Source organism: Poecilia mexicana, unplaced genomic scaffold (assembly GCF_051168715.1).
Source record: "Poecilia mexicana isolate PSO_F unplaced genomic scaffold, ASM5116871v1 scaffold_12, whole genome shotgun sequence".
Taxonomy (NCBI): domain Eukaryota; kingdom Metazoa; phylum Chordata; class Actinopteri; order Cyprinodontiformes; family Poeciliidae; genus Poecilia; species Poecilia mexicana.
In genome coordinates, this window is record NW_028263381.1 from 10,103,987 (window position 1) to 10,131,616 (window position 27,630).

A 27,630-nucleotide genomic window follows, 5' to 3' on the forward strand; every position below is an offset into this window, starting at 1 on the left:
AGTCAGAAATTGTACTCAAGGAAGAGTAGTGTTATAATATTACTTATGGAAGTAAAAAGTAAGAAAAAATACTACTAGAAATATATTACATACAGAAGGTTACTACACATCAATCGCTGTAGCAATGTCGAAGTTTGCTTTGTACTAGTGATGCTCTAAAGTACATGATTCTTGTTTAAAAGCAAATTCAAAATGTGCTCTACTTAAATTCAAATTTGGTTGGTTGGTTGATGAAATTAAATTTGCCTGGTGCTTGTTCAGGAAAGCAGACCGTGATTGTGATTCCACATGAATTACTGTCATGCTGTGCAGTGACGTATTCAGCTCTGATTTTTCTGTTTTTCAAGTAACTAGATGCCGTTCACACCTGATGCAGAAAATCCTCCCTGCACCAGTTTCCAAAGCCGTTTTCCATTTCTCCTTAAGAAGATCAATTTCATGCTTCTCTCTGCTTGGTGAGGTGACCCTTTCTGTTATTTAAGCATCTTGTGGACGGAAGAGGTGCAGTCGGCACTGAAATGGCCCTTGGTTGGCATGTGTTTCTTCTGTTAGTGAGCAGCAGCGTCGTACTTGGAAACTCACTCAACTACAGTATATTGCAAAGATGCATGAAGGACGTCGACACATTCCTTTGGGAATTAAACCAGGACAAGCCAAAGGAATATGCTGCTCTCAGTAAGTGCTGACACCTGTGGAATATTTTCCTTGTGGTTTGGCAGACTGGGCCATCAAAAGGTTATTTTATCAACAGATCCCAGGTTTTGTTTGAAAATCACCTGGCATATATTTGGATTGAATCTTTACAAATGCAATGTAGTATACATGGTCATTAAAAAAAAAATTAAAAAAAACTTTAAAGCAAGAATACAATAAATATTTCACTCTTTCTAATACTTAGTGAGTGTAAATAAATAAATACATTACTGAAAGTTTAAAGAAAAATGTTTAATGTATTTTAGGGTACTGTTTAGCCTTTATTTCTGTTAATTAGGATTTTCTGCTCAAAGCTATAAAACATTACTTTTAAGACAGAAAAGTGGGTTTAATGAAAAATATGTTTGTTTTCTTTGAGGTTGTTGTCATAAAAATAATCTGGCAAACGAGCCTCATTGAAGCACACGTTCTAATTTATTGATTTTTTTTTCCCCCTCTTGGGCTAAAAGTTGACCTACTTACATATCAAAGCAGATGAATGTCTCACCCAAAAGGATTTGTCATTCCTATGGAAAAAGTAAGGGGCAATGTTTCTCTCCTTTTTTAAAAAAAAAAGTGTACGACTCCTTTGGAAAGATGGGCAGCAGCGTTAAAGACGGTAACGTGAACCAGCCTGGTTCGCCACAGCAGTGTCGCTCTGCCATCGGCCCCAGCTTCTCTACACACTACTGCCAGGTGTTCCTGAAGCAGGTGAATACCAATAAAAATCTTAATGATGGATGGATGGTAGGTTATAGAGAAAAACTGTATATATTTTTTCCTGCTATTGCAGGGAGCAACACAGTATTTTGTGGGCATTTGTGTTCCTAACTCATGTGGGGAAGACGATGTGAAGCAGCTGGTGCAGTGTGGTGAGTGTTAATTAAGACAGATTTTCTGCATATTTGTCTTTCTCTGCTTTGGGATTATTTTTCACATTTTCCTCACATGGTACCTATTTTCCCAATAGACAGACTTCAGCTTAACCAGAAGTCCCTCCTTGGTCCATTACCTCCAATCCTGACCAATCAGTCTTCTCGGGAGCTAATCATGACTCACTGTATGGCTGACGCAGTTGCTCTTGATGCATCAGACATCGCCTGCATGTCAGTATATTAGTCATCCCTTGATATCACTCCCATCCCTCTGCATGCTTGTTCTTCAATGCCTATGGTCGAGTTAAACTAAATCTTTTTCCCTCCACAGGTGTGTGTGCTGTGTAATGTTAGCCATTCCTCTGGTGGCCACCCTGTTCACAGCCTTAAGAAGATCAGAGCAGAGCAGCACGGTCAATCCCACAACAGAGTTTTCCCATTTAAACGTTTATGGCAGCCTGAAAACCAATGGCTTGGCCAGCAATGAAATGAATGGGGGCACATTAGAGGAAAATGGTAAGGAGAATTTTCATTTGATCTCCTGCTAATAGACAAGTACTCATGTTTATTTTTACAGGCAGAATCGGCCCTGCTGGACAGTGTCTTTCTCAACGCTGTGTTTCCAGCTGCTTTCAAGCATTCTCCTTGCAGACAACTAGCAAGGGAGTCCTCAGCACCGCCTCCTCTGCCCGATGTGAAAACTACACCTCTCTGAACGGCATTCGCGTCCTCAGCTTGCTGTGGATTATATGTGGCCATTCTGCACAGTTCCCAATTATTAACAACCTAGGTAAGAAACAGTCTGCAACGTCTTTAAAAATATTGTGTTCACATTGTCGTGTCTCCCATTGTAGATAACTACAAAACATGGAGGAAAGCAGTCGAAAGCAGCCCAGTATATGTGCTCACCATCAGCGGGCCTGTTTTTCTCGCCGTTGACACTTTCTTACTGCTGGGGTGAGACTTGACTGAAATACTGCTAACCTTATCGTGGCGCATAAAGTGATTTCTAACTTCTTATAACTTTACTTTTCAGGGGTTTGCTCAGTGCCAGGTCTTTGCTGAGCTCAATCGACGAGGCAGAAGACAATTTAAGTCTCGGTCTGGTTGCCAACTATCTCTTCAAGAGGATTAAAAGGCATAATATCATAACTGGAAGACTATATTACAGTGCCTTCCAAAATAGTTCACACCACATAGGCATTTTTCAGTATTTCATCATTGGGATTTTATTTGAGGGACCAACACAAAGAGCAACATAATTGTGACATTGAAGGGAAATGGAACCTGGTTTGTTGTTTGTTTTGCGATTAAAAATCTGAGAAATGTGTGGCGTTAGTATCTTTGCAATTAGAACTTCAGATCTTTTGGGGTATGTCTTTACCACCTTTAGTGATTGAAAGTTTTGCCCAAACTGCTTTGCAAAATACCTCAAGCTCAGTTAGATTGGTTGAGAGAGTCTATACAGAATTTTTCCACAATTGGACTTCAATCTGGACTTTGATTTTTCCCGTTGTAACATGTAGTCTTTGATGTACACCATTCACCTGTAGCTCTGGCTGTACATGCAAAGTCCTGAGCTGTGCTTCTATAAGCATCTTTTTCATTATATTGATTGATTTACTACCTGATACTCTGAACTTTTCTTAGCTTCATCCCTAACCTGTCTGCTCTGTTCCTTTGTGTTCACGATGCTGTGTGTTCACTAATTTTATCCGAGAACCATAAAAGGCTTCCACAGAACTGCTGGACATATATTTAGATAAAACGTTTGCACAGGTGGACTCATAGTTTTGGATTTCAATTAGGGGAATCGCAGTAAAGTGAAAACAAAACATTTTATTTGTGTTGGTCCATCACATAAAATGCCAATAAATCTATGAAAATTTGGAGTTGTAAGAAAATGTCAACAAATGTAATGGTTGAAACGAAGTATAATGTTTTTGTACAGTAAATCTGAGGACTGAAAGATTACATTTCTCTCCTCGTCTTCCCGCTCCAGGATTCAGCCTCTGCATCTGTTCACAGTGTGTCTCACCATCAGCGTCATCTCTTTGGTGCGGTGGGGACCCTACTGGTTCCCATTTGTTGAAATGTTGACGGACTGCAAGGCGTACTGGTGGGCTAACTTACTGCTGGTTAGCAATCTCCTGCCAGTCCACGAGATTGTAAGTTTCATCAGCTCTTCGTTTGTCTTCAGGAGGAATTTCAGCTCATTTTTGCCTCTCTCCAAATCTCTCCTCAGTGTATTCCCTGGACATGGTACTTGTCTCTGGACTTCCAGTGTTACTCCACAACCCCCCTGCTGGTTTATATTTACAGACTGTATGTCCACATCCTTTAACATCATCCCAAGCACCATGTAAACCAGAGTAATAACCTTTTCCATTCTGTCTCTTCTGCTTCAGTAAAAGGAGTGTGTTTGCTGTTGTGGTGGGAGGCCTTTTGGTGAGCACCACTGTGGCCAGTGCTGCTATAACTGCATGTCTGCACCTTCCAGTCTTTCAGCCATCCACAATGTAAGCCTCCTAACCGAAAGAGGTTCAGTAAATGACATAACATTTACCTCTTCTTTTGGCGTCCACATATTTATGTTGAAGAGTTTGTCTTTGCAGAACATCTGACAACTATGTTTTGCATTACTATGTGAAACCCTACACAAGATATGGATCATTTCTAATAGGGATCGTAGCAGGAATATACCTGACAACAAAGAAAGATCAACTATTAAAGGAAAGGGTGAGTTATTTGGATTTTCCATTCTTGGAGAATTTGAGAACCCTTAACTTTGTAATAAAGTAGAACTGAATGGAATATTTTGCCTGTTCATTTGTCTTTTGTACATCAGCTGATGTGTAACTTTGAACTGAAACCGGTCTTTACGTTTTTGTGCTTAATTTTTTATTCAGTGGCAAGCAGCGCTTGGTTGGTTGTGCTGTTTTTCTCTGATGGTTTTGCTGATCGGACTGGCCTACTTCCTGAAAGAAACCCCACCTTATCCATCTGTGGCTCATGCTCTATATCAGGGGTTGCACAGACCAGTCTGGGCCCTGACTGTGAGTTGGATCATACTGGCCTGTGAGGAGGGCTATGGAGGTTTGAATAAATCCAATTACATCTCCAATTTGGCAGAAAACTTAATTTCATTTTAAAAAGCACATATGTTTCATTCTTCTTTGTTCTTTGGTTACTTTTACCAAAAACTGTACCACAGGTATTAGGTTATGTTTACCTTTGAACTCTAGATATTGCTGTATAAAGTAAACAGTAGTAAAAGGACGGGAAGAATTAGCGTCTCAGTTTTAGTGTATATTTGTTTCTCCAGGTTTTATCAAGACATTCTTGTCCTTTGGTTTCTGGGTTCCACTTTCCAACATTAGCTTTGCCTGCTATCTGATCCATCCCATCTTCATCATCCTCTACAATGGCATGCAAGAGACGCCGATCCACTACACAGACATCAACTTTGTGAGAATTTAATCTTCATTGGGTTTTTTGGGGGGTTTTTTAACAAATCTTTCTTTCTATTTTCTTCATATTTTTACGCCAATGGGTGTCTGTCCTCTACAGATGTACCTGTTCCTCGGCCATCTGTTGCTAACTCTGGCAGTCGGCTGTGCTCTCACTGTGTTGGTTGAGAAACCCTACCTCTTCCTGAAACCCAAATGCATCTAGAGAATCTGCCTCGTATAGTACAGCACCCTTCAACATATGTATATCGGTATCTCTTGTAAAGAGTTGGCAAATTGCTGCCGTAGCAAAATCATTACGGACAATTTGAGATTAGTAGATGTTTTCTTATTGTTGCTTAATTTCCCACGGAGATCAAAACATGTCTGCCTTTTTTCTTTGGTTTTTCCATTTTCTTGTTTTTCACATTTTGAAGAGTGTCTAAGAGAAGTGGTCATCCTTATATTTACACAGCAGCTAAACAAAACCTCACTGACTAAATGTTCCTCAACATTCAAAGTAGGTTATACGCTGAAAATCCTTCAGTTGCATTTATGTTATAGGTATCGTTAGATGTGCTGGTTGTCATGGTACAGACTCTTTTAGAAAAAGAAAGCAATTAAAGCCATAGAGAGAGAAAAAAAGGAAACTCCATGAAAGCATGTCTGTTTTTCTAACATATGTGGAGATATGAGTAATTAATATCAGTTTGCACAATACTGAGTAATTCGAATAAAAATTAAATTAAACTTTTAAGATTTTCAGCAGAGTAAAAGAAATAAATATATTGCATCAAATCTGTTTTGTGGATTTTTTTTTCCTTTCTTTCAATTTTGTTTTGTACTTTTTACAGCATTTATTTTTGTCTTTTTTTTCTAGAATTATAACTCTTCAGATGTGATTAAGTTGGAGTAGCTCTGTATTGTTGTTTTTTTTCTAAAATATTTTATTCCTCCTTTTCTTGTTGAAACATGATGTTTGTTTTTATTCTCTCTGGTTTTGGATGCTGCTCAGCTGAAAGTATCTCTGCTCTTAGTTTTTTTTACGTTGGGACAGCTGCTGCGATGCGTAATTGTGTCAATAAGATTGAGAGACACTGATTAACATCTCAGAAGCTCAAATAAAATCTGAACACCTACCAAAAATCCCAGAGGAGTTAAAAATTAAGTGGATTAGCTGAGGTTGTCAACACCCAATGGTGTCATCCAGGACATGTTACTGTGAAATATCGTCACCGCTGCCTGTAAACTGAGCTGTTAGCATACCATGTTAACAATAATGGTTGTCTGTCAGAGTTCTCTCAGATCCTTGGATGAAATTAGTTTCTTTTTTTTTCTCATTGTCTTTCCATGAACTTTTACTCGTTTCGTAAAAGCTCATAAACTCACAAAAGTGTTTATCAGTCAGCAATGATTAAATTTTTTTTTCTCCCCAAACCTCATAGGATTTCCTATTACAGTTTTATAGAATTTATTTTAAAATAATGGCCGTACTTTCGATACCACCTAACTAATTTGGTTGCTTTTTCTGTCTGACTCACTTCTTATGTCAGCCATTTCTTTTACGTCCCTCAAGTGTCCAAGAATGCAAATGACTTCACTGCATTTCTTCTATAAGTAGTTCACGGCCATTTACCAGACAGTGACTCAACTGAAGAGAGAATCACAAAGAGTTTTAGTTGCCATCAAACACATAGCCACGTTTACAGCCTTCTCAGTTACAGTGGATGTGGAGCAGGAGCTTTGTTGTGCATTGCATTGAGCTGACACAATCTCAGTGAGCAACCTCAAAGAAAAGCTGAGGCTACTACTGCTGCTTGGATTTTTTTCCATCTGTCGTTTTCCATCATGACGAACCAAGCGTTCTGAAATAAAACACTGATCAGAGTCTAAAGATGTCATATGTAATGATTGGAACCAGAAAGGTGATAAAAGAAAATTCAACAAATGCCTTTTGACTGTTAAACTCCATTGCTCCTTCTCTCAGTTGCTTCTCCAATCAGTTGATTTTCATCAAGAGAAAATATGGTTTCCTTCATTCCAGGCCTGGTGTTGGAAAGCAGCGCAAAGGCCAGCCTGAAGCCAGTGTGTGTGTGAAAATATAGCTTGCTTTGGTAAGACGATCCTTTCCATTTAATGACGACATGAGACCACGAGGACACATCAACTCCAGAAGCGCAACGACCGTGCTCAAGATGCATGAAATTATACCAGGCTCCCATTCAAACGTTCTATTTTTGACCTTTGTTCGGAAAAAAAAGGTCACATTCGTCACCCTTATGAGTCAATAAAAAGTCACAACTACCTCACAAGTAAATTTAGTCTAATAATATGCCAATAGTTGCCTGGTAGATTTACAGGGCAAAACAAGAACAGGTGTATGGAAATCAGCGTTACACAACGGCACAACACAGTTTTAGCAGTTTGTGTCACTCCTTCTTCTCCTCCTGCTCAGAACCAAGACGTTTCAATAAACGTATCGTTTCACAACAGAAAGCTGGTTCATCCTGTACTATATTAAATTATACAAATAATAATAAATAATAAATTAATCAGGCCATTTATTAAAGGACCTTATTAATTGTCTGACCTTTTCTAATAAAGGATAAATGATATAATAGTTCTCATCCTAAGGATCGGGGAACATTACAATGAGCTCCTAATTGAATCAAAGTACAAATCAAAGTCATTCAAACTGACACATTCATTAACATGCACTTCCTGAGTAGAAATATGAACAATAAACTCAACTGACATAAATATAAGGACATAAAACAAACTACTTCTGATTATAAGAATGAAATAGGGACTGAAATAATGAAGGAACAATCAGCAATCGATTATTAGTGAAGACCAAATGATCATTCAGAAGATTTTACTGAAGGCTCATGAACATATCTCTAGTTGTATCTTATCACTGTTTTATCTAATCAGAAGGGGCAGCAGAAAATTACAGTCTATATCTGCAAACCTGGGCATGATAGACAAAAACACTTGCAGCTGCAATTGCAATGAAAGAAGTACTGACTTTTAGAGACAATGATACACCCCACTATTCCTCCTTTTATTTGCAAAAAAGAAAAAGAAAACTTGAAAATGAATAACCACTTTATTTCTACTTCACATTTTTTACTAATATTTATTACTGAAACATGACAAACTATAAGTTCAAGAAGTATTAATGTATATGCAAGGCTCTATATGAGCCACTACCTTATTTTTTAAAACTTTAATCATGTTCTCTCTCTCTCTCTCTCTCACTCTCTCTCTGCAGCCATAACTGAGTCTGGTTCTGTTTATAATTGATCAGAAAATTCATCAGCCAAAGTAGGCCATCCCTGAAGCTGTCTGGAAGTGCACGTATCAGATTTTAAATGTTCGGGATCAGCACATGTTCACAATATCAGGTAACTAACTGTGTACTTGCGGGGGACAGCGTCTAAAAATAACCCCACACCCCGAGATCACCGGCTCTGCCCGAGCCTTCGCTGAAGTCCTACATCATAGGTCTATATCCTCTACGGCACGGCCATGAAAAGGGTACGTACTGTTTGTTTGGCTGGAAATCCCCTCAGCAGATGAGACAAGAGTTTTAATTATAATAGTTTTTTTTTATCAGCTTCAGCTGTGGGGTGGCTCATCGTTTGATTGTGGCTTTGTGGCTGAAACAAGCACTCTGCTGCTGCATGATTCACATTTTATTGAGCATCAGTTTTCATCTCTGTCATGATCCATGTTTCTGTTTAGTTTTGAGTTTTTCTGTGTGATTCCGTTTCCCTGTGAGTCTTTGTCCTGTCCCCTCGTTGATTGTCTCCCAGGCGTGTCTCATTCCCTTGATTATCCCGTGTGTATTTAGTCTCACCTGTGTCTGTGTTCTTCGTCGGGTCCTTGTCTAAGTTTGTCTTACGTGGTTTTCTTGCCAGTGGAACTGTATAGTCCTGGTAGTGTCGGCTCTCGTTTTCAGTAGCTACCGGTATTTAGCTGTGTGCTAGTTCTCTGCCGTGCCGCTTGTTGTGGACTGTGTGAGCATTTTCTCCATTAAACTCATCATCACCATAACCTCAGCGTCAATCCTCACCACCATCAACAACCACTTTATGACAATCTCCTCAATTAAACTGGAATTATAATGCCGTCAGTTTTTCCTGTTTTGTAATTTGTAAAAAAAAAATTAACCACGGTTCGAAGTTTGTAACATCAGTTTGTTGGGGTTTTCACTTTTCATCCTGAAACTAGCGCACACTTTAATGGGAGGTCTGTTCAGAATCAGACAGAAGAACAATTTTTATTATTTGCCAGCATATATCAAGCTCTTTCTGAAGTTTAAAAAAATCAACCCTACCAGACAGTCTGATCTAAATTAAATAAAAAAATAATAATCCTACAGAAATTCTTGTTAGGTAAATATAAATGCTTAAGCATGGAGGTTTTTCATCCCTCTTTGCTCTCAGCATGACAAGTAGTAAATGATTTTTTGAGATACGTCTTGCATTTTGGACAAGTTTGCGAATATTAGAATGGCCAAATGTTTTCTAATTTCAGTCTGAAATGCTTTCATATCTGCAGTTTGTACTCAGCTGTTGAGGTGTGTTTTTCTCAGCATAAACATCTGAAGCTGCAGCACTCAGTCAGGTGTCCTTTATGAGGCTGAAATGTGACAAATGCAGGTCAGGAGCGAAGTTGAGCTGGTATTTTTCCAGTTACTCTGCCGCCAGCTTCCATCTTATATGTCAGAGTGAATGTTTTGAAACCACTGACCCCACCGATACTTCACATGTGACCCGCTAAAAAAAAAAAAGTTTCACACTTCATAAAATGTAATTTAAAAGCAAGATGAAGAGACTGACAAGACATTTAAACCCCCTGTAGCTTCAAGGACTCTGTGTCTGTGTTCATTTTTACATTGACCATCAAGAAAACAGGGGAAAGAGTTTTCAGTGCTGTTAAAAGCCTGCGGGGGGGCTGGGGGGGGTGCATTTCATAATTAGTTTGGCAACAAGTCAGTGGGACCACTGACAGCATGCCAGAGAGGGAGAGAGTAAGTCAGATGACTTACTCTTTGTGGCTGAAACAAGCACTCTGCTGCTGCATGATTAACATTTTATTGAGCATCAGTTTTCATCTCCTCAATTAAACTGGAATTATAATGCCGTCAGTTTTTCCTGTTTTGTAATCACGATGTATGACAGTAAGGAGGAATATTTGACCTATTTAAGATGAATTTTAGGATTTTCACAAACTTGATAAAGTTTTATTAGGATTTTTTGGTGAGAGACCAACACAAAGCTTAGCATAATTTAAAAAAAAAATAGTTTGAGGGGAAATGAAACTGCTCTATCTTCTTTGCAGATGAATCAAACTCAGTCTGTGAAAAAAAAACAAAAAAAACAGGTTCTCAATTGGATTTGGTCTGAACTTTGACTGGACTTTTAACAAATGAACAGCCTTTCAGCTAAACCTTACTATTGTTGCTCTGTCTGCATGTTTTGATATCTTCACACAGTACCGATAGAAGCCTCTCACAAGTTTTCTTTTACCTTTCCTGTGTATCTATCTCAATTCATCTCCCAACAACTCTGACCAGGTTAGCTCTCCCTACAGAAATAAAATCATGGCATTTATTTCAAACCTATCATCACAGCCTATCATCTCTAAAGCTGCAGATGGTGGGGCACAAGCAGCCCCCCTTGCCCGAACCCCACACCCTCCTCTGCTTGTGTGCTGCTGCACAGGGTTTACACAGCCTCTCACCCAGTGACAGCTGTGATGAAGCCCAACCACACCCACCACCACCACCACTTGTATTTTTTTTTCCATTTCATTCAAATGTCTCATAATTTTAGTTAAAATGTGAATAAATGCAATGCCTTTTTTTTTCTTAAAAAAAAAGAAGGAAAAATAAAGGGAGCCTAACCCCAGTCTATTTTTAAGACATTTTCAAGTGGTTTATTATTCACAGATGGCCAACGAGTTCTAATGATGATTGAATTTGTTTCTTTTCAGGCACTGAATCCCAGAATCAAAAGAGGGAATAGCCCCAACAGAAAGAGACATCAGTAATTCATCCCTGGACACAGAGCCTGGTCCTAGAAATTGTGGAGTTCCAGTTTGACTGCTTGGGCCAGTGAATATCCTCAAGTCCTGATGGACCCCTCGCAACTTTCCACAAATGACCCTGAGTGGTCCGCAGAACCATTCACAGACAATCAAACTGGAGCACAGGTGCATGAACCAGACACAGAGACTCTACCTGTGCTGTCCATCCCAGATGAAAATGACACAATAAACATTTCCACCGATAAGAAACTACCTGACAGTGATAGTTTAAGCTATTCATCTTGCAGCATGTCTCTTTGCTTGGAGTCTTCACAAAAGTCTGCCTTCATTGGACCTTGTTGTATGGATCCATTGGAACCAGAAAGTGAAGCGGTACCTCCTTTGCCTGATCCCTGTAGTGACTCTATTCCAGCCCTGTCCAGTACAACAGAGCTGTGTGTAGAACCAGAAACATCTCCCATGTGCTGCCTGAAGAACAAACTTAGTCCGACTGAATCCAAGAATTTAGACAGTGTTGAGGTTCCAGCACCTCTGTCAGATCTTTATATTTTTGAAAGCGACATGCGGGATTTCATCCTTACCAACACAACAAATCCTCATAGGACCACGCATCCCGAATACCAGTCAACATTGCAGTCGGGCGTCGGAAAGGCAGACCAAGACAGCGATGCTCATGTCCCAATGTGTTATTTAGAAGGCATTAAGACACAGTGTCAAAGTGGCTTTACAGAGGAACAAGTCTCAGAGAACAACATGTCAGAGGCGAGCCAGTGTGGTGAGTTACAAGCACCTGCTGTGGATGCCTGGGAGGTGGACTGGGTGTCGGAAAGTGATGTGAGATTTGTGAAAGCAGAGGTCACGGCTTTGACCCTGCAAAGGCAGCACAGCGTCAGCCCCGCCGAGCTCTGGATGGACGCGTGCCAGTATCTGACAGGTGAGGATGCAGAAGACAAGGAGGTTGTGAATCATCAAGCGCTAAGCGACTCCTTACGAGGGTCAGATTACAGTCCTGGTGACAACAGGAGGGTTGGCTGGTCACCAGTGGAGAGGTGGTCGTCAGTAGACAGCTGGGCCAGTGCGCTCTCAGACTGGACTGGGGTCATTGAGGATCCGCCAGAAGAAATCACGGCCGCCTTTGCAGAAATAGGGGCTGAGATCGACGCTTTGACACAAGCGCTGCAGGAGGTGACCACTCACTTAGAGCCGGAGACTCTGCGAGACGATTTACGGCCGACAGAGGTGGAGGAAAGGCAGCAAGCTATGGGTGTGCAAGATCAGCCACTAAAGACCCCAGATATCCCAGAGAGTCTCATCCCTTCTGAACAAAGCTGTCTTTCTTTGTGCCTTGACGCTTCAAGACCTGAACTTCGTGACAGAGGAGCCTCCCAGAGCGTTGAACCTCTGCGTACATGTGGAGGAGAACTAGAGGCAGAGGAGCTCCTGAGCAGCCAGGCAGAATCCTCCTCGTGCTCCGCTCTGCAAAACACACCGGCTGGATTGTTCTCTGTTGGAGCAGATTCAGATGTTGGAATGATTGAAGTCACGCTCAATGCTGGAACTGTGTCTTTGGGTTGTTTGGACCTCCCTCGGCTTGACAGATGTTCCAAGATCTTCGAACAAGATTTATTTTCTAGTGAAGAAAACCGTCCAATCGAGCTGAAAATAACAGAAGATGTGGATTTGAACACTCATAGAGACCTGGCGCTCAAGGAGGTAAGATATATTTTTAAATTTGTGGCATTACATGAGACAGACTTGTGCTCGGTTTGGTAAGAAAAGCTGTAAGGGTTGATCTGTGTCTGTTGGTCACACTTTCATGCATTCAGAGCATTGCTGACCTGTGTGAAAATGTGTTGGAGATGCTGGAAAGATTCAACCTTTACACCAGAGCAAACAGCAAATGGCTTTACATTGCTGGCCAATGAACAAACTAGTCGCACATTTTGGAAACAAAGCAAGAATGTTAAGAGACATTCCTGCCCATGTCCTTGTGATTGCTGCCATACCTTGAGCCAGCCAGTCATGTATTCACCCGCCACACACGAGGCTGAAGCCACCTGGGATTTGAACTTTTATCCTGCATTGTTTGGATTAACTCTTTTGGCTTCTATCTCAAAAACCCAGCAGTCGAGGAGCGCTGCAGGATCAGGGGAGCCTGAGAAGAAGACCTCAGACGGATAGAAATGGCATCTAATAATAGCTGACAGTTCATTGATAATAGCCCACATCTGCGGTGTGTCAGGGTAGAGGGGTGAGAGGAGAGCACAGCTGAGGACTGAAACACGACTCTGCCCAGTTCCAGCTGTCCCTTACACCCTTAAACGCACTCGTTCGAACCACGTCTCAGTCAAAAAACACAAGATCAGGAGGCTCAGAGGTCCTCGGGAGGAGAAGGCTGGTTTTCATCCACTCGGAGCAAACCAGCAAGTCTAGGAGACGGCTGTGCAGCAGAGGGCATGAGTTGAACATCGGGCGGCACTTGGAAGAAACAAGGTTTAGTAAAGTTTCACTTTGTGGCTCTGTTGGAAGGTGTTTACCAGGAAACTCATTCTGGAAACAGGCAACTTAAGAAGCCGTCGCTGTGTTTTGTTTTCATTTACATGTGATAGACATAGCTGCATGCAAAGTATTGATACCCCTTGAACTTTGTAATGTGTTTTTTTCCGCAACTTTATTGTATTCTTCTGGTATTTTATGTGCAAACCAACACAAAGAATTGCAAAATTACAAAAATGAAGTTATACATTTTTTTTTTTTTTTTCAAAATGTTTTACAAACAAATGTCTGAAAAGGTGTGGGTGAATTTGTGTCCAGCTGTCTTTGAGCCAAGTCTTGTCTGGAATCCTCAATTGGATTTAGGTCCAGACTTGGACTGGACCATTCTAACACATAGTCTGAACCATTCCACTGTAGCTGTGATTGTATATTTAGAGTTGTTGTCCTGTTGAAAAATGAACCTCTCCCTTCGTATCAAGTCTTTTCCAGCCTCTAACAGATTTTCTTCCAGATTTACTCCGTGCTAACCATCAATCTAAAGAAAAACATCCCACTGCAAAATGTTATCATGACCTCAGTTCACTAGTATATTGAGGGTTATAATCAGCATTAGTCTTCTGCTATGTATTGTGGGTTTTTTTCAAATAGGCTATAAAATGTCTGACGATACATGGATGGTTACAGATCTGGAAAAAAACAAAAAAGCAAGATTGTGAACTCTACAACCAAAACTAATTTTATAAAATGATTCACTCAGCTGAGCTTTAGATCTCCGCAGCTCCTCCAGAGTTATCATCTGCTTCTTGGCTGCCATTCTGATTTAATGCTCTACTTGTGTGGCCTGTGAATTGGACGCACTGGAGTGAAGAGGGATAAATATTTATGCTTGTCAGAATTTTTTATTTTTGAAAAGCATGCATGATTTTTCATGTCTTCATATTTTTATCAAAATTATTACTATTACTAAAAGACCTTTATAAAATAAAGACAGCAATAAGAAGTTTGTAACATGACAAAATATTTCATTCGATTTGAATAATTTTGCGAGGCAGTGTACGGAAAAATAAATGGCAATGCATTGATTTGTTGAAATTATTTTTTAAACTGAGATGATTTTTCTTGTCCTTCTTCTTGTCTATTTTATCATCAGGTTTTTGGAGATGTTCTGTGCAAGGGGTCTGTGACTGAGGAGCAGATTACAGGAGACAAGAGTCGAACAGATCTCAGTATCTTCTCTGCACACAAACCAGAGGCAGACATACCCACAAATGTCTCGTTTAACACTTTTCTAGACCCAGTTGGAGGAAGCCAGGTGGAGTCAGGTAGTCCTGAGCTTATTATGTGCTTAGCTCCCCTCAGTGGTAACTCTGCCCTCGACTGTCGGACAAGCAGCAGCTTGGAAGGAAGTCAAAGTTGCACAGAAACCTACCTGAGTGACAGCATCCGTTGTGGTCATGTGCGAGACTGCACACCCTTTCCGACCCTGGGTGGAACTACTGACAAACAATTTCTGGAAAGTCACGAGGAGCTAATTCATACAAAGCAGAATACAACAAACACTGATGAGAAATTCTCTCCCGATGAACTACAGGATCTGCAAGTTGAAGACACCGTGTGGCCTTTCCTTTCTGCGCCCGACGAGATCAGGGATTTCAGCACAGATCTAGAGAGGTTCACTGTTTTTCCCGGAGATTGTCTGTTCATATCAGAGAAGGATCATGTTGCATGCATCACTTTAAACTTAAATGATCCATTTATCCCCTGGATCTCAGAACCCGTCTTCACAGCTGCTGAATCTGAGCAAACTCAGCTCAAAATGCCTCATAAAACCTCAAAGAACCCCTCAGACAGCAAAACGCGCTCCAAAAAGGACAAATCATCTGGTCATCATCATGGAACACAGGCTGCCAAAAAACCAGAGAGTACATCGCAGCACGTTTCCAAGCAGCAAGAAAGCCACCTAGCAACTGGGGAAAATCATGTTATTGAGAACATCGAAGCTGGGCTCGAAGCCAAGGAAGATAAACTTGTAATGGAGACCAGTGTGGGAACTGAGAAGGGCACGGGCAAGCCACATGGCAAGAAGAAAAAGAAACACGGTCATAAAACATCGGCTAAGCATGAAACAGAGGCATCAGTTGATGCGGAGCATGGAGCAAAACCAAAATCTGCAAAAGGAAAGGTGGACATGTTCGAGGGGATTAAAGCTGGGAAAGTTCAGCGGGATGAAAATCAGTCGGTTGTTGTTGAAGCAAAAACCCAGCAGCCAGAAGATAAGGCGCCTCAGAAAGCTCCCCATCTCTCTGATCTTCAAGAGCTCACGAATGACGATGTTATTAAAAAGAGACGCGTGTCAGGGGATAAGTTTGGCAAGATTCTCAGTGTTTTGGAGTCCAAACTGTCAAAGACTGATACTTTGTTAAAAGCAAAAGGGGAAGAGACGCAGGCAGAAATCACAGCTGTTCAGAAGAAAGCACATGGCGAGGGGGTCAAACAGAAGATCCCTCCAAAGGAAGGTGAGGGCCCTCATCAAGTACAGCGAAACAGAAGCTGTGTATTTCTGGGACAGGCTCTTCTATTTCGTCCTCATGTTGTTCTGATGTGTGCAGATCCGAAAGTGGTAGAGCCCATCCAGGTAGAGTCGGTGAGCGGAGACCCTCAGAGTATGTGTCTTTGGTGTCAGTTTGCTGGAGTGCACTCAGACTACACCGTGACCTGGAGCAGAGACGGCGCACCGCTGGCTCAGATTAACAGAAGGTATTTACTGTCATTGCTTTACATGGCTAAATTACCGAACCGGAGCTTCTTTTTTTTTTTCCCAGAACACAATTTAACACAAATCAGTCAGTCTCGGTGCCTTAAAGGTTTTGTCAGAGCGTCTCTTTGGATTCAGGTCTCCGGACCATTCAAACTGACGACAGTACATAAGTCATAGCTGTGGCTGTATGTTTAGAGGTTGTTGACCTGCTGGAAGGTCAACCTGCACCGTTGACTCAACTTTTTTCAGCCTCTAACAAGGTTTCCTTTCAGTGTTGTTCTGCATTTAGCTTCATCCATCTTCACATATACTTAGACCAGCTTCCCTGTCACTGCTAAACAAAACCAATCCCATAGCATGATTTTACCAACACTGTGTTTCACTATAGCACCCTGTGTCTTATGAATGACTTTTCTGCAAGCTGGGACTGGTATTTCCTCTAGAGTTACCGTAGACTACTTCCCAAGCCTGCCATTTTAAGATGGCCAATTACCTTTACACTGCTGGATTTGTGCTGGATTATTTTACACCCAAGATGATTAAACATCACTCTACAAGATGTTCAAAACTTGGAATGATGTTTTACAACCTAAGTCTGCTTTAAATTTCCCTACAACTTTATCCCTGGTTACCCTGTCTGCGGTCTTTCTTGGTTTTCGTGATGATGTTTCTTCAATAATATTCTCTTACAAACTCCTGAGGCCTTCACAGAGCAACTGTATCTTCATTTGATATTAAATTACTCTCAGACAGACTCTCTTTACCAATTAGGTGACTTCTGAAGGCACTCTGGATCTTATTTGGGGCCCTCAGAGTAAAGTGGATGCAATTAGCACACCTTTTGGTTCAGATTCAACTATGAACTATGTGTCATTCCACTGTACAATTATGTGCTACTTTGTTCTGATCTGTCACTCAGAGTCCCAATAAAACATGTCAGCGTTTGTGGTTGTAATGGGACAAAATGTATTAAAAAAATAAGTTCAAATGGTAATAAATATTTTTGCACTGCACTGTATCTATTACGGCTTCTTTGCCACTCCCCATTCCAGTGCATAGAGTTACATTTCCTTTAAATGTTCCTTGACCATTTTGGTGCAGTGGTGCAAATGGCTCAGGTTCAGGAACAGTAACTGATCTCTATGCAAGGATTAGCATGCTCACAGGATAGCAGAAAAGGCTACTGGGAGGAAATAAGAAAAAAAAAAACATCTGAATACGATGTTATCAGCTGGCATTGAAATCGAAACACAGTGACCTTTAGAAGTCTTTTATTTTTTTCATAAAACCCAAAAACCTTCGAATCTTGATCTTATCCACGCCACAAAAGCATGAAAGATTGTTGCTTCTTACTTTCAGACACTACTAGGTCTTTTGCCACGTAAATGATAGCTTACCATGTTTTATTTCCCATTACTAAATTGCTTAAGTAATAATAAACGTGTGTCTCTGAAGTGCAGGAGACGAGAGCAGAGTGTCAGTGATCATCGCCAACGCTTCCCACAAAGATCTGGGCAAGTACGAGTGTCAGTTCAGCTGCTCCCATGGATCTGTCTACCTAGACTACGTGCTCACATATGAAGGTACAAAAAACAAAACGACCGTAATCAAAAAATGCGTGATCCAAGAAAAATAAGCACATTAAGTTAATCTTTTTCTGTTCTCGCTGTGTTTTAGTTTTAAGTGAGATTGTGATACCTGCATCCCCAAAGATCATTTCAAGTGAGTACCGATTAAAGGCTACTTTGAATAATTCAGTTACATTTTTTTTGTAATAAATAAAGAACGAAAAGAAAGGGGAAAAAAATACAAAGTATGTATATTTCTCTCTCAGCTATGCCTGAAGAGTTGTGCAGTGAAGAGGAGGATGCCCACTGTTCGAGGCTCTTGTTCAAAGATGATTTCCTGTCGGATCAGTACTTTGGAGAGAACCACCCCATCAGCATACTCACAGAAAAAGTTCACTTTGGCGAGGGCATGCATCGGCGGGCCTTCCGGACGAAGCTGAAGGCGGGTCAGATTCCCCTGCTAGTACCGGGACACTCCTGCGTGCTCAAGGTGCACAACGCTATCAGCTACGGGACCAACAACAACGACGACCTGCTTCAGAAGAATTTCCATTTGGCTGTAGAGGTAAAGAAAAACACTGGTTTTATTGGAAATGGAAAATGCATCATTGTGACATTAATGCAGGAATAGAAGCAGGTAATTTTATGTAGTTATAAACTTTTACAGGACTCATATTCCTAAATTCAAAACATTTTCCTTTCTCATTTTTGTTGTTTTTGAGCCAGTCTGTAAATGATTTGGCTGCATTATTTAAGTCATTTTCCATTTAGAAGACCCCCCACCCCCCCTTTCTTTTTTTTTTTTTTATTTATTTACTTTCTGGACGATGTCTTGAGATATTGCTTCAATATTTTTACATCAAGTTCTTTATTCATGATCATCTGGTTTGTAAAGTGTATCAGTCTCTACTGCAGCAAAGAACCTCAAACAACACGATGCTTCCTACTTTGCATGTCACAGTTGAGTTTTCTCAGGTTGCCATGCCTCCCTGTGTAACAAATGGTGTGACAAAAAAATGGTGTGACAATAGTGTTTACGGTTACAACAACACACGTCTCTAAATTATGAGATCTTTATAGGGGTTCAAGTTCAGCTCCCTCCCACATACCAATCTGTATTTGAATGTAGCATGAGATTAAAATCACTAGAATTTGAAAATCTCAAATGCACGTGCAGATGCAACATGAGTCAAAATAAAATTTGGCTTATTTTATTGCAGCATCTTGGACAATGATAAACTTTTCAGCAAAATGAAGAAAAATCTTAAAACTGGAACTAGAAAAGTTGTTAAAATGAGCAAATAAATATCCAGTTATGTAAAAATAAATTATTACCAACATTTTAAAATACATGGAAATAAACAACTATTTTAATTGAAATAAAATTTAAAAAAAGAGTGTGCAAGGTTGGTAGCTAAATTAAATCTAAAATAATTTTCTGAAAAAACTTGAACAAGAAAACATTTTAATTTTATTTTGCAGATGTTTTTTTTAATATGAATAACTTGATTAAATTAGATCTTTGTTATTCTGACTTGTATTTTCTGCTATCAATGTTTATTTTTATACTCATATATTTTATATTTGCTTGATTTATTTATGTTTTTTTACTTTTTCTTTTTGGCAAAAAGTAATATTTTCTGTAAACGTTTGACTGCCCTTTGTCTGTGGAGATGTTACAGAAAGCGTTGCTTGTTCTGCAGGAGTGTCAGGTCCAGAACACAGCAAGGGAGTACATTAAGGCCTACACGTCAGCAGCTCAGTCTGTCGAAACCTTCGGAGACGTCCCAGAGTGAGTGACGTGCTCGCCGGTCTGTATCTTCTCCACGGCATCCGTTATCTGTACAGACTGACGTTGCCCTGCTGAATTTCCTCCACCAGGATCATTCCCATCTACCTTGTCCACCGTCCATCCAATGACATCCCCTACGCAACGCTGGAAGAGGAGCTCATCGGAGACTTTGTCAAGTACTCTGTGAAGGACGGCAAAGAGATCAACGTGATGAGACGGGACTCGGAGGCGGGGCAGAAGTGCTGCGCTTTCCAACACTGGGTCTACCATAGCACGGAGGGCAATCTGCTGGTTACTGACATGCAAGGTTAGGGGAGCAAGTACTGCGGCGAACTGTGCAATAAATCACAATGTGTGAGTGCTGACATCCATCTGATTTATTCTCAGGAGTGGGCATGAAGCTTACTGATGTGGGGATAGCAACTTGCAAGAAAGGGTGAGTTTTTCCCTTCCCTTAAAATAAGCATTAAAAATAGTCTATGCCAGTGACTCAACAAGATATCTCTTTACAGGTATAAGGGATTCAAAGGAAATTGTGCCACCTCCTTTATTGACCAGTTTAAAGCTCTGCATCAGTGCAACAAGTACTGTGAGATCCTGGGACTCAAATCTCTCCAGCCTAAGCCCAAAAAGGTCTCGGCTGCTCCAAAACCCAAACCCCCACCTCCTGCCATCCCTAAAAAGAAGACATTTGGGCCAACAGTGAAGAACAAGTCATAGCATCAGGAGAACGTTGAGCAAACAGTCTCTGACCCCGCTTGGACTTTGTACTTCAGAGCCTCCGGCACAGAAATCAGTTTGCTGGTCGTTGCAGGATGCCGAAGCACTAAGGAGATGTTTCACTCTGAAATAAGAGACTCTTGTGCAGCCAGAGCCTGTTGTCTGATCTGAACAGTTGTATTTATTTCTGTGACAATTTCTACCTGTAGCCTAGAGTTTTTATTGCTCAAGTCTGTGAAAACCTGACATATTTAGATAATACTTAACCAGCTATAAACTGTCATGTCTTAGAGTGCTTGGTTGGATCATTTTCTTCATAAATTGTTTATTCTATTTTTTTAATCATGATCTCAAACTTTGAATAATTTGGAGAAAAAAAAACTGTATGTTACTAGACAGTATGGGTGGTTGCTTTGAATTTCTTTGGATTGTCTGGTGGTAAAGCTGAAATTGATTTACTTGGACGAAAAGCTTGGGACTTTTCCTTTGTGTATATATTAAAGCTCATGGGATATATAGATTTAATAAGACTTATGTGTGTTTACATTATTTTAGCAATTGATCCATGGAAGGGCAATTTAAAATATTCAGTTTGGTTTTAAGGAGATGATTAGTGCATGGGATACAAAAGCTGATATATGATGATGTAAAATCACTGTTGAGTATTTTTACAGTTCATAATGGATATAAAAAGTGTACACGTATTTTTGTAATGTAAATAATAGCTCATAGTAAACAATTTTAAAACATTTTTCTTGTTTAAAGTGATGTGTGCTATCAATTATTCCACTGGAAAACCAATCTGTTTGCCATCCGTTGACATTTTTTCTCAGGATCAGCTTGGAGCATCCACTTTATTATTTTATCCAAAATCACAAGATGCTAAACAGAACAAGTAAAACTAATACAAGTACTGCTTACATGTCAAAAATGTTTGAATTAATCAAGAACAGAAATCGTCAAACTGTGGCTTCACATGCAAAAAAATAAATAAAAAAAATAATGACATAAAAATAAATACATAAATAGAAATGAACTAGGGTCACTTCAAGGGTATCATGTTTCAACCCATTTTATGTCTATTTCCGTCCCTGCGGCGGTGCAACATGTCCCGAGCTGTCACCACCTCTGACACACGGCCACACATTAAGAATGGAAAGTACAGAAGCTGAAGAGCGCAAAACATTTGGGACAAAATAAATCAACTGCACAAACCCCGACTTGAAAGCGAGTCCACTGAGGTCCTTTCCGCACTGTAGCTATTTAGTGTGATAATGGCGTTTGATAGAGAGGAAACAAACACCATTGTCACACTCCACAGCTCTGGAGGACAAACTTTGCTGCAGGTGCGCAGATGGAGATTGTCGGAGGGGAGAGAGGGCTAAGGGGGATGGGGAGGGGGAATGGACGACCTGGAAGAACAAAAGGAAAATTTGGAGTTTAGTTTGTGGAGTGAATGAGTAGAAGCAGAACGGTATCCAGAGAACATAAACTTTTTCTGGAAAGTGTATCAGTCCTAATTTTAAGAAACTGGGGTTAAAAAAAAAACACACAGAGAGCGACACAGGAAACACGTTTCTACTTTTAGCAGGCTTATCCAAAGTGTCCAAAGTCCAACCGAGTGTCTTCTGTTACTGATTGTGGGGATGACCGCAGCTGTGTGAGGTTGTGAATGTGCGCAGGAGTAGAGAATGTGGCTGATCAGAGAAGAGGAGAAGGTTTCCTAAAATATAAACTTTAAATGAGAGCTGGTCCAGAAAGATGGCACATAGGCACGGAAATTCACTCAATACAACAGCCAAACAGATTTGACAAACTTTCATATTTTGTGATATTCTCCTGTTATTTATTTATTTTTTTAAAGAACATCCAAATAAATATGTAAGTTTAACACATGGTGTTAACTTACCTTGTGTTTCGATGCCTTCTATCGATATATTCATTAATGTGCTGCAGCGGGCGTCCGGCTGCCCGCTGCTCTCGGCTCCTTGTATCTTTGTAAATTTAAGTCCAGTAGTGCTGCCGAGTTCGCGAGGGTGACTACGTGGTGCATTTGGGTTAAGAGCCGTCCCATCCAAGTCTTTATGTAGACAGAGCAGAGTTTGGACAAACAGCCAGTTGCACATTAGTGATAAGCTACGGGGGAAGTATTGATCGACCCTGACCAGAGGCAGAGGGTGAAGGGTGGAGGAGGGAGACGAGGGGGGGGAACCAAAACGCTACGCCGCTCAAGGGCCTCAGTTTCCACCGTGCGCTGAAATCAACAAACCGACACGAGCAACGTGGGTTGGTAAAGATCCTTCAAGAAGAGTAAATGCATTGTGAAACATGCAGCCACCAAGCTGCTAACAGGCAGAGCATCGGATTAGATGCATGTTTGCTGGGTGAGGGGAAAATGTTAAAGCCAGAATGTGTCAGTGTTTAAATCCCGATAGCAGGAAGTGAACGGCGTGAAGAAGCGTCACGGACAGCGTTTGTGATTTATTTTTTCTTCTTTTTTTACATTTGATCACGGCACTACCACAAACTTTAAGGTGGTATATTGGAAACCTATATGTGAGCAACAAACACAAAGCAGCACTGTAAAGTAAAAGGTAACAGATAAATAGTTGTAATATTTCTTATATTTTATCCCATTTATCAATCTGGAAAGTGTGGCACGAATTTGTATTGAGCTCCCTTTACTATCAGGGCCTTAAATGAAACGTAGTGGAACCAGGTGTCGATGTGTAATGTAATGTCATTATGAATATTGGTGAACAAAAAGCAACATGAAGGTAAAGGAACAAGGCAGACAAGTAAGGGAGAACGTTTTGGAAAAGTAGGTTTGCAATATAAAAAAAAAAACAAACAAAGCGCACTGTTCAATCCATCATCTGAAAATGGAGAAACTCTAAATCAGGGGTCACCAACTCCAGTCCTCAAGGGCTACAATCCTGCAACTTTTAGATTCACCTCTGCTCCAAAATGTCTGAATTCCCTCACCAGCATCCATTCCTCTCTGCAATAGGCTGGAAACCAGCAGTTTATTTGATCCAGGTGTGTTTGAGCAGAGACGCATCTAAAAGTTACAGGATGGTAGCCCTCGAGGACTGGAGTTGGTGACCTCTGGTCTAAATCTATTAAAACATGGTGGTCCACCTAAACTGGCTGGCCGAGCAATGACAGCATTAATCAGAGCTGCAAAGGTCCAAAGGTCTGAATCTGTTGACCAGGCAACTATTAGTTGTGCAATTCATAAATCTGGCCAAAATGGAAGAGGAAGAAAAAGAAACTCCACAAGATATCCAGCTGTCAGTTTTTCACAAGCCATCTGGGACAGATGCTGAAGAAGGTGCTCTGGTTAAAAGCTTTGTGCATCACCCTCACTATCAGCGTGGCAACATCAATGGAGCTGAACAACCATCAAAGAAAACTTGTCAAGGCTCTGATAAAGAGTCATCTTTTAGGAGGTCAAAAAGTTGAATCCAGAGGAATAGATGAAAGCATTAATGTAGTAGAATGGCCCAGTCAAATTCCAGACCTGATTTTAATAACCAGTGGAGACCTGGGAAATTCAGAGTCCTAGACAATTTAGTTTGAGTTTGAAGTGTTTAGCAAAGAACAACAGGCAAAAACTGTTCAAAGTTAGAACATATAGAAAATTAACAACTGTGTTTAACATATATATAGTCCAACTTTAAGAATTGTTTATGAACATGCTTTTCATTCATTTCTGCACTTTTTCTCTGTTAAGACTACATTTTTTTTCAATTTTAGACATCAATCTGAGCTAATATACTTTTAGCTGTAACATTAAATTATGCAACTCAAACTTCAACAAACATTTTAACCACACTGTTAATTCAGCCTTTTCTCTAAACATTAAACTGAACACTTGAAATCCTGTGGCATTTAGCGTTAAAAGTAACTTTTATAATTTCAAAGTAAGTAAGTAACTTTGATACTCTATGAAATACATGTTACTTCTAGTAACCAAACAGGCCCAAACCATGATGCTGCCACCACCATGCTTCACAGTTGGTAGTGATCTTAGGTTTGACTCTCCCAAACTTACTTCCAAACATAATGATTGTCTGGCCATAAAATCTTCATCCAGAAATTGTTTAATTGACCTTATGAGACGTTGCAAATGAAAAACATCATTAAGATTATCAGCTAATTTGAGCTTCAGTGTTTGAGGTCACCATATGACAGCCATGAAGCAGCATCCACCCATTTATAAGGAAGCGCCCATCACTTAACAAAAAGTATTTTAGCCCTTTGTTTTAAGAAGTTGAAATGTTTCAGGTCTAAGGAGAAGTTGGCGCTTGATTTGTTTGTGACCAGATGGAGAGTATAGGAGTGCTTGATAAAATGTCCCCGGAGAGGCCGGGTGGCTTTTATTTGCTCGTCCTTGGAGCTGATAACTCTCAGATTGCCTGTGTGAATGAACTGAGGTCCCTTCACCACACCGATCCACGTGCAAGTGCATGCAGATTGCAAAGAGCGACGGCGAGGCCTGCAGGTCGGACTGTCCACAGACGGCGGGGACAAAAGGGTCTGAAAGCGTCTCTTGGAGTAATTCCACTCGCCTGGCGACTCCAGTTTAAACGGTTTGTTCTCCATTTGTGGATAGTCGCTCTTTGTCAGGCCCACAAAGCTTAGAAATGGCTTTGTAACCCTTTCCAGATTGAAAAACGTCAAGTACTTTTAATAATAAAACAAATGTATGTCTTTGTATATGCATACACAGGAATGCATTAAGTTAAAAAAAACCCATCTAGAGTGTGAAATTTGTTTGTACCACTGGCAGCAAAATAGTCTTAGGAGCATGATGCTGCCACCACCATGCTTCACATATAAACAGTGTTCTTTGGTTTGAAAGCCTCACTTTAACTCCTTCAAATGAACTTATTGCCTCTGAGCAGAGGCTAGTAAAGTATCCAAAAATTGTACTCAAGAGTAGAAATACTTCATAAGTATTCAAGTAAAAGTCTCCAATTTTCAGTGGTCAGCACAAGAACAATGATCCCAAACACATCCCAAACACATCAAACCTGGTTTGGGAGTAGACAAAGCAAGCAAGCATGAAGAGCAATTAAAAATCAAGAAAGAATTAAAAGTTCTTGTCCAAGAAAGAGGATACTGAAGTTAATTAATTAAACGAGACAGTATAAGAAGTGTCATTTTTATTTAAAGTTAAATGAACCATAGAGTTGCAGAAAGTAGTGGAATCAACAAAAATTATATTTCTCAGCATCCATTTAAAAAAAAAAGAAAAGAAAACCTGATTTTAAAAAAACAACAAAAAAAAAACGAGTCAGTCAGAATTGAGATCACTGGGGTAAGAAACGTACAAGAGGAAAATATCAAGAAACAGCTCAAAACAGGATATGAACTTAAGAAAATGAAGTGTCTTGTTCACTTCCGTTTCTACCGTAGCAGCAGCCCAGATTTACAGAGTATTTATATTGCACCAGGAAGTGCTCAGAAAGGAAAGAACCACATTCAAGTAAATGAAAAAAAAAAAAGACATAAATCAGGCGACATGACCTCAGAGTGATCTATAAAGTGCCCTTTAGGTTCAGTTGTGTTAGAAAAAACAGAGACAAGGAAGAAAATATTTAAAAAAAAGAGAGAGAGAGAGAGAAACATTTGTCTTTGTAAGAAACGTGCTGCTCTATATTCAGCGATAATCACAGCTTTTCACTCCAACATTCACTCACACGCGGCTTCATTTTAGTGTTGATCAGTAATACTTCTGTTAAATGTAATACATACATATTTATATCTCATGAAGAACTTAAAATGCAGTCCTCCCCCTGGACAAAAAGAAAAAACCTAAAAAAAAAAAAACAATTTTACAGCATTATGAACAGCGACATACACGGGGAGCATTAAGTTAATCACAGAAACTTGCCACAATTTGACATTTCCCTTCATGACCTCGAGAACAGTTACATTTCCAAAGTTAGTATGTAGTCAAAAGCAAACACAACGCACAGTTTCATGCTGCTTTTAAAGCACTACAGTAAAAATGTTTTTTTTTTGTTTTTTTTTTTTCAAACACATTTGCTATCACCATAACAAATGATATGGACTCTTCTCTCGCCCCCAGAACGAACCAGAAACTGAACTTCAAACGTCATGTCATATGTGGTTTTTGAAATGGCAAAGAACATTGTTCATCAATACAAATACATACCATATTTTCCTGTAAGTTACAAACGATTAGTAAAAGAAATTCTGTTGCGTGACCACAAAATTATGTATATGTTTAAAAAAAAAACAAAAAAAAACAAGGGAAATCATAGCGGGGCTTATTGTCTTGGACTCTTATTCAAATCTTCATAGTGTCTTTAAAAAAAAAAAAAAAGAAATGTTTATTTTATAAAGGCTGCAGCAGCGCTATCTGATCACGACCCAGACAAGGCTCTACGGAGAGGTGTGTCTGATTTCCTGAAATGTGATTGGCTAGCATTCCTAAGGTAACCTGGTGTTGGGTTAAATATTTGAATAAGATCTAAGAACGTAGTGCCTTTGCAGCTTCTTAGGAGAAGTAGTGCATGTGGGAGCCAGATTAAGGCCATGCTAAGAGCTCTCCACTGAAAGGGGATCAAACACTGTGCTATAGTAGAGCTACTGAAATGCATCTGTATTTTCCAGCAGTGTAGATATTCACAGGATGGGGGAGAAAGGGGAAGAAATGCTGGACTCAGGGAATCCTGCTGTGTGGGTGATTTTTATTTATTTTTTTCCTGTCGATCAAGCCCGCAGATAAGACATCTCAGAACTGAGGCAGTGCAATGCTCCCTTTTCTCTTCCCAGCATCTTAAAAAAAAAAAAAAAGAAAAAAGGAGTGACCCATCCCGCACTGTAAAGATAGAAACACGTAGGCATATTGGCTCGACAAAGTTGCTGTACAGTCTTTAAACCACCATGCAGTGGAGACGGCTCACGGTCAGGCGTTAACAGTACAACATGCTCGCACAAAAACTGCTACAAGCAGCTGGCTTCACGTCCCTGGGGATTCGCTTTCGTTTCTTTTGCTATTGGTTGTTGCTGGATAGAGTCGGAGAGGGGGGAGGGGAGGGAGGTGCGCTTTAGTCGACTCCCTCGAAGCCTTGAGCGTTCTCCACCGCCATGAGGAGCTTCTCTCTCAGGTCCTCGAAGGATTCGTAGCTGGGCAGATCCAGGCGGTTAAAACTGAGAAGAAGAGAGGGGGACGGGGGAAAGATAG

At 40.3% G+C, this 27,630-nt stretch overlaps 3 protein-coding genes across 7 annotated transcripts in view; 2 read left to right on the forward strand and 1 right to left on the reverse strand.

Moving 5' to 3' along the window:
• Positions 1-406: 406 nt before the first annotated feature.
• oacyl (O-acyltransferase like) lies at positions 407-6,847 on the forward strand. The gene is made up of 15 exons (XM_014988572.2): positions 407-675; positions 1,271-1,404; positions 1,487-1,565; positions 1,664-1,799; positions 1,900-2,084; positions 2,146-2,358; positions 2,423-2,525; positions 2,605-2,706; positions 3,571-3,736; positions 3,814-3,893; positions 3,977-4,087; positions 4,184-4,307; positions 4,478-4,664; positions 4,894-5,036; positions 5,139-6,847. Exons 1-15 carry the CDS (start codon positions 519-521, stop codon positions 5,241-5,243), a joined length of 2,025 nt encoding a protein of 674 aa, XP_014844058.2. The 5' UTR covers positions 407-518; the 3' UTR covers positions 5,244-6,847.
• Positions 6,848-10,894: 4,047 nt separating this feature from the next.
• Positions 10,895-21,157, forward strand: alpk2 (alpha kinase 2). The gene is made up of 10 exons (XM_014988569.2): positions 10,895-12,787; positions 14,721-16,086; positions 16,180-16,327; positions 17,784-17,911; positions 18,006-18,050; positions 18,163-18,461; positions 19,600-19,688; positions 19,778-19,995; positions 20,076-20,124; positions 20,201-21,157. The coding sequence occupies exons 1-10, from the start codon at positions 11,162-11,164 to the stop codon at positions 20,406-20,408; spliced, it is 4,176 nt and encodes a 1,391-aa protein (XP_014844055.2). The 5' UTR covers positions 10,895-11,161; the 3' UTR covers positions 20,409-21,157.
• Positions 21,158-25,564: 4,407 nt separating this feature from the next.
• nedd4l (NEDD4 like E3 ubiquitin protein ligase) overlaps positions 25,565-27,630 on the reverse strand; it is a 46,919-nt gene continuing 44,853 nt past the window's right edge. For all 5 annotated transcript variants that reach the window (XM_088010893.1, XM_088010892.1, XM_088010891.1 and 2 more), the window contains one exon: positions 25,565-27,596. In XM_088010893.1, the coding sequence (XP_087867019.1) occupies positions 27,494-27,596 (103 nt within the window). In that variant the 3' untranslated portion in view covers positions 25,565-27,493. The remainder of the gene's footprint in view (positions 27,597-27,630) is intronic.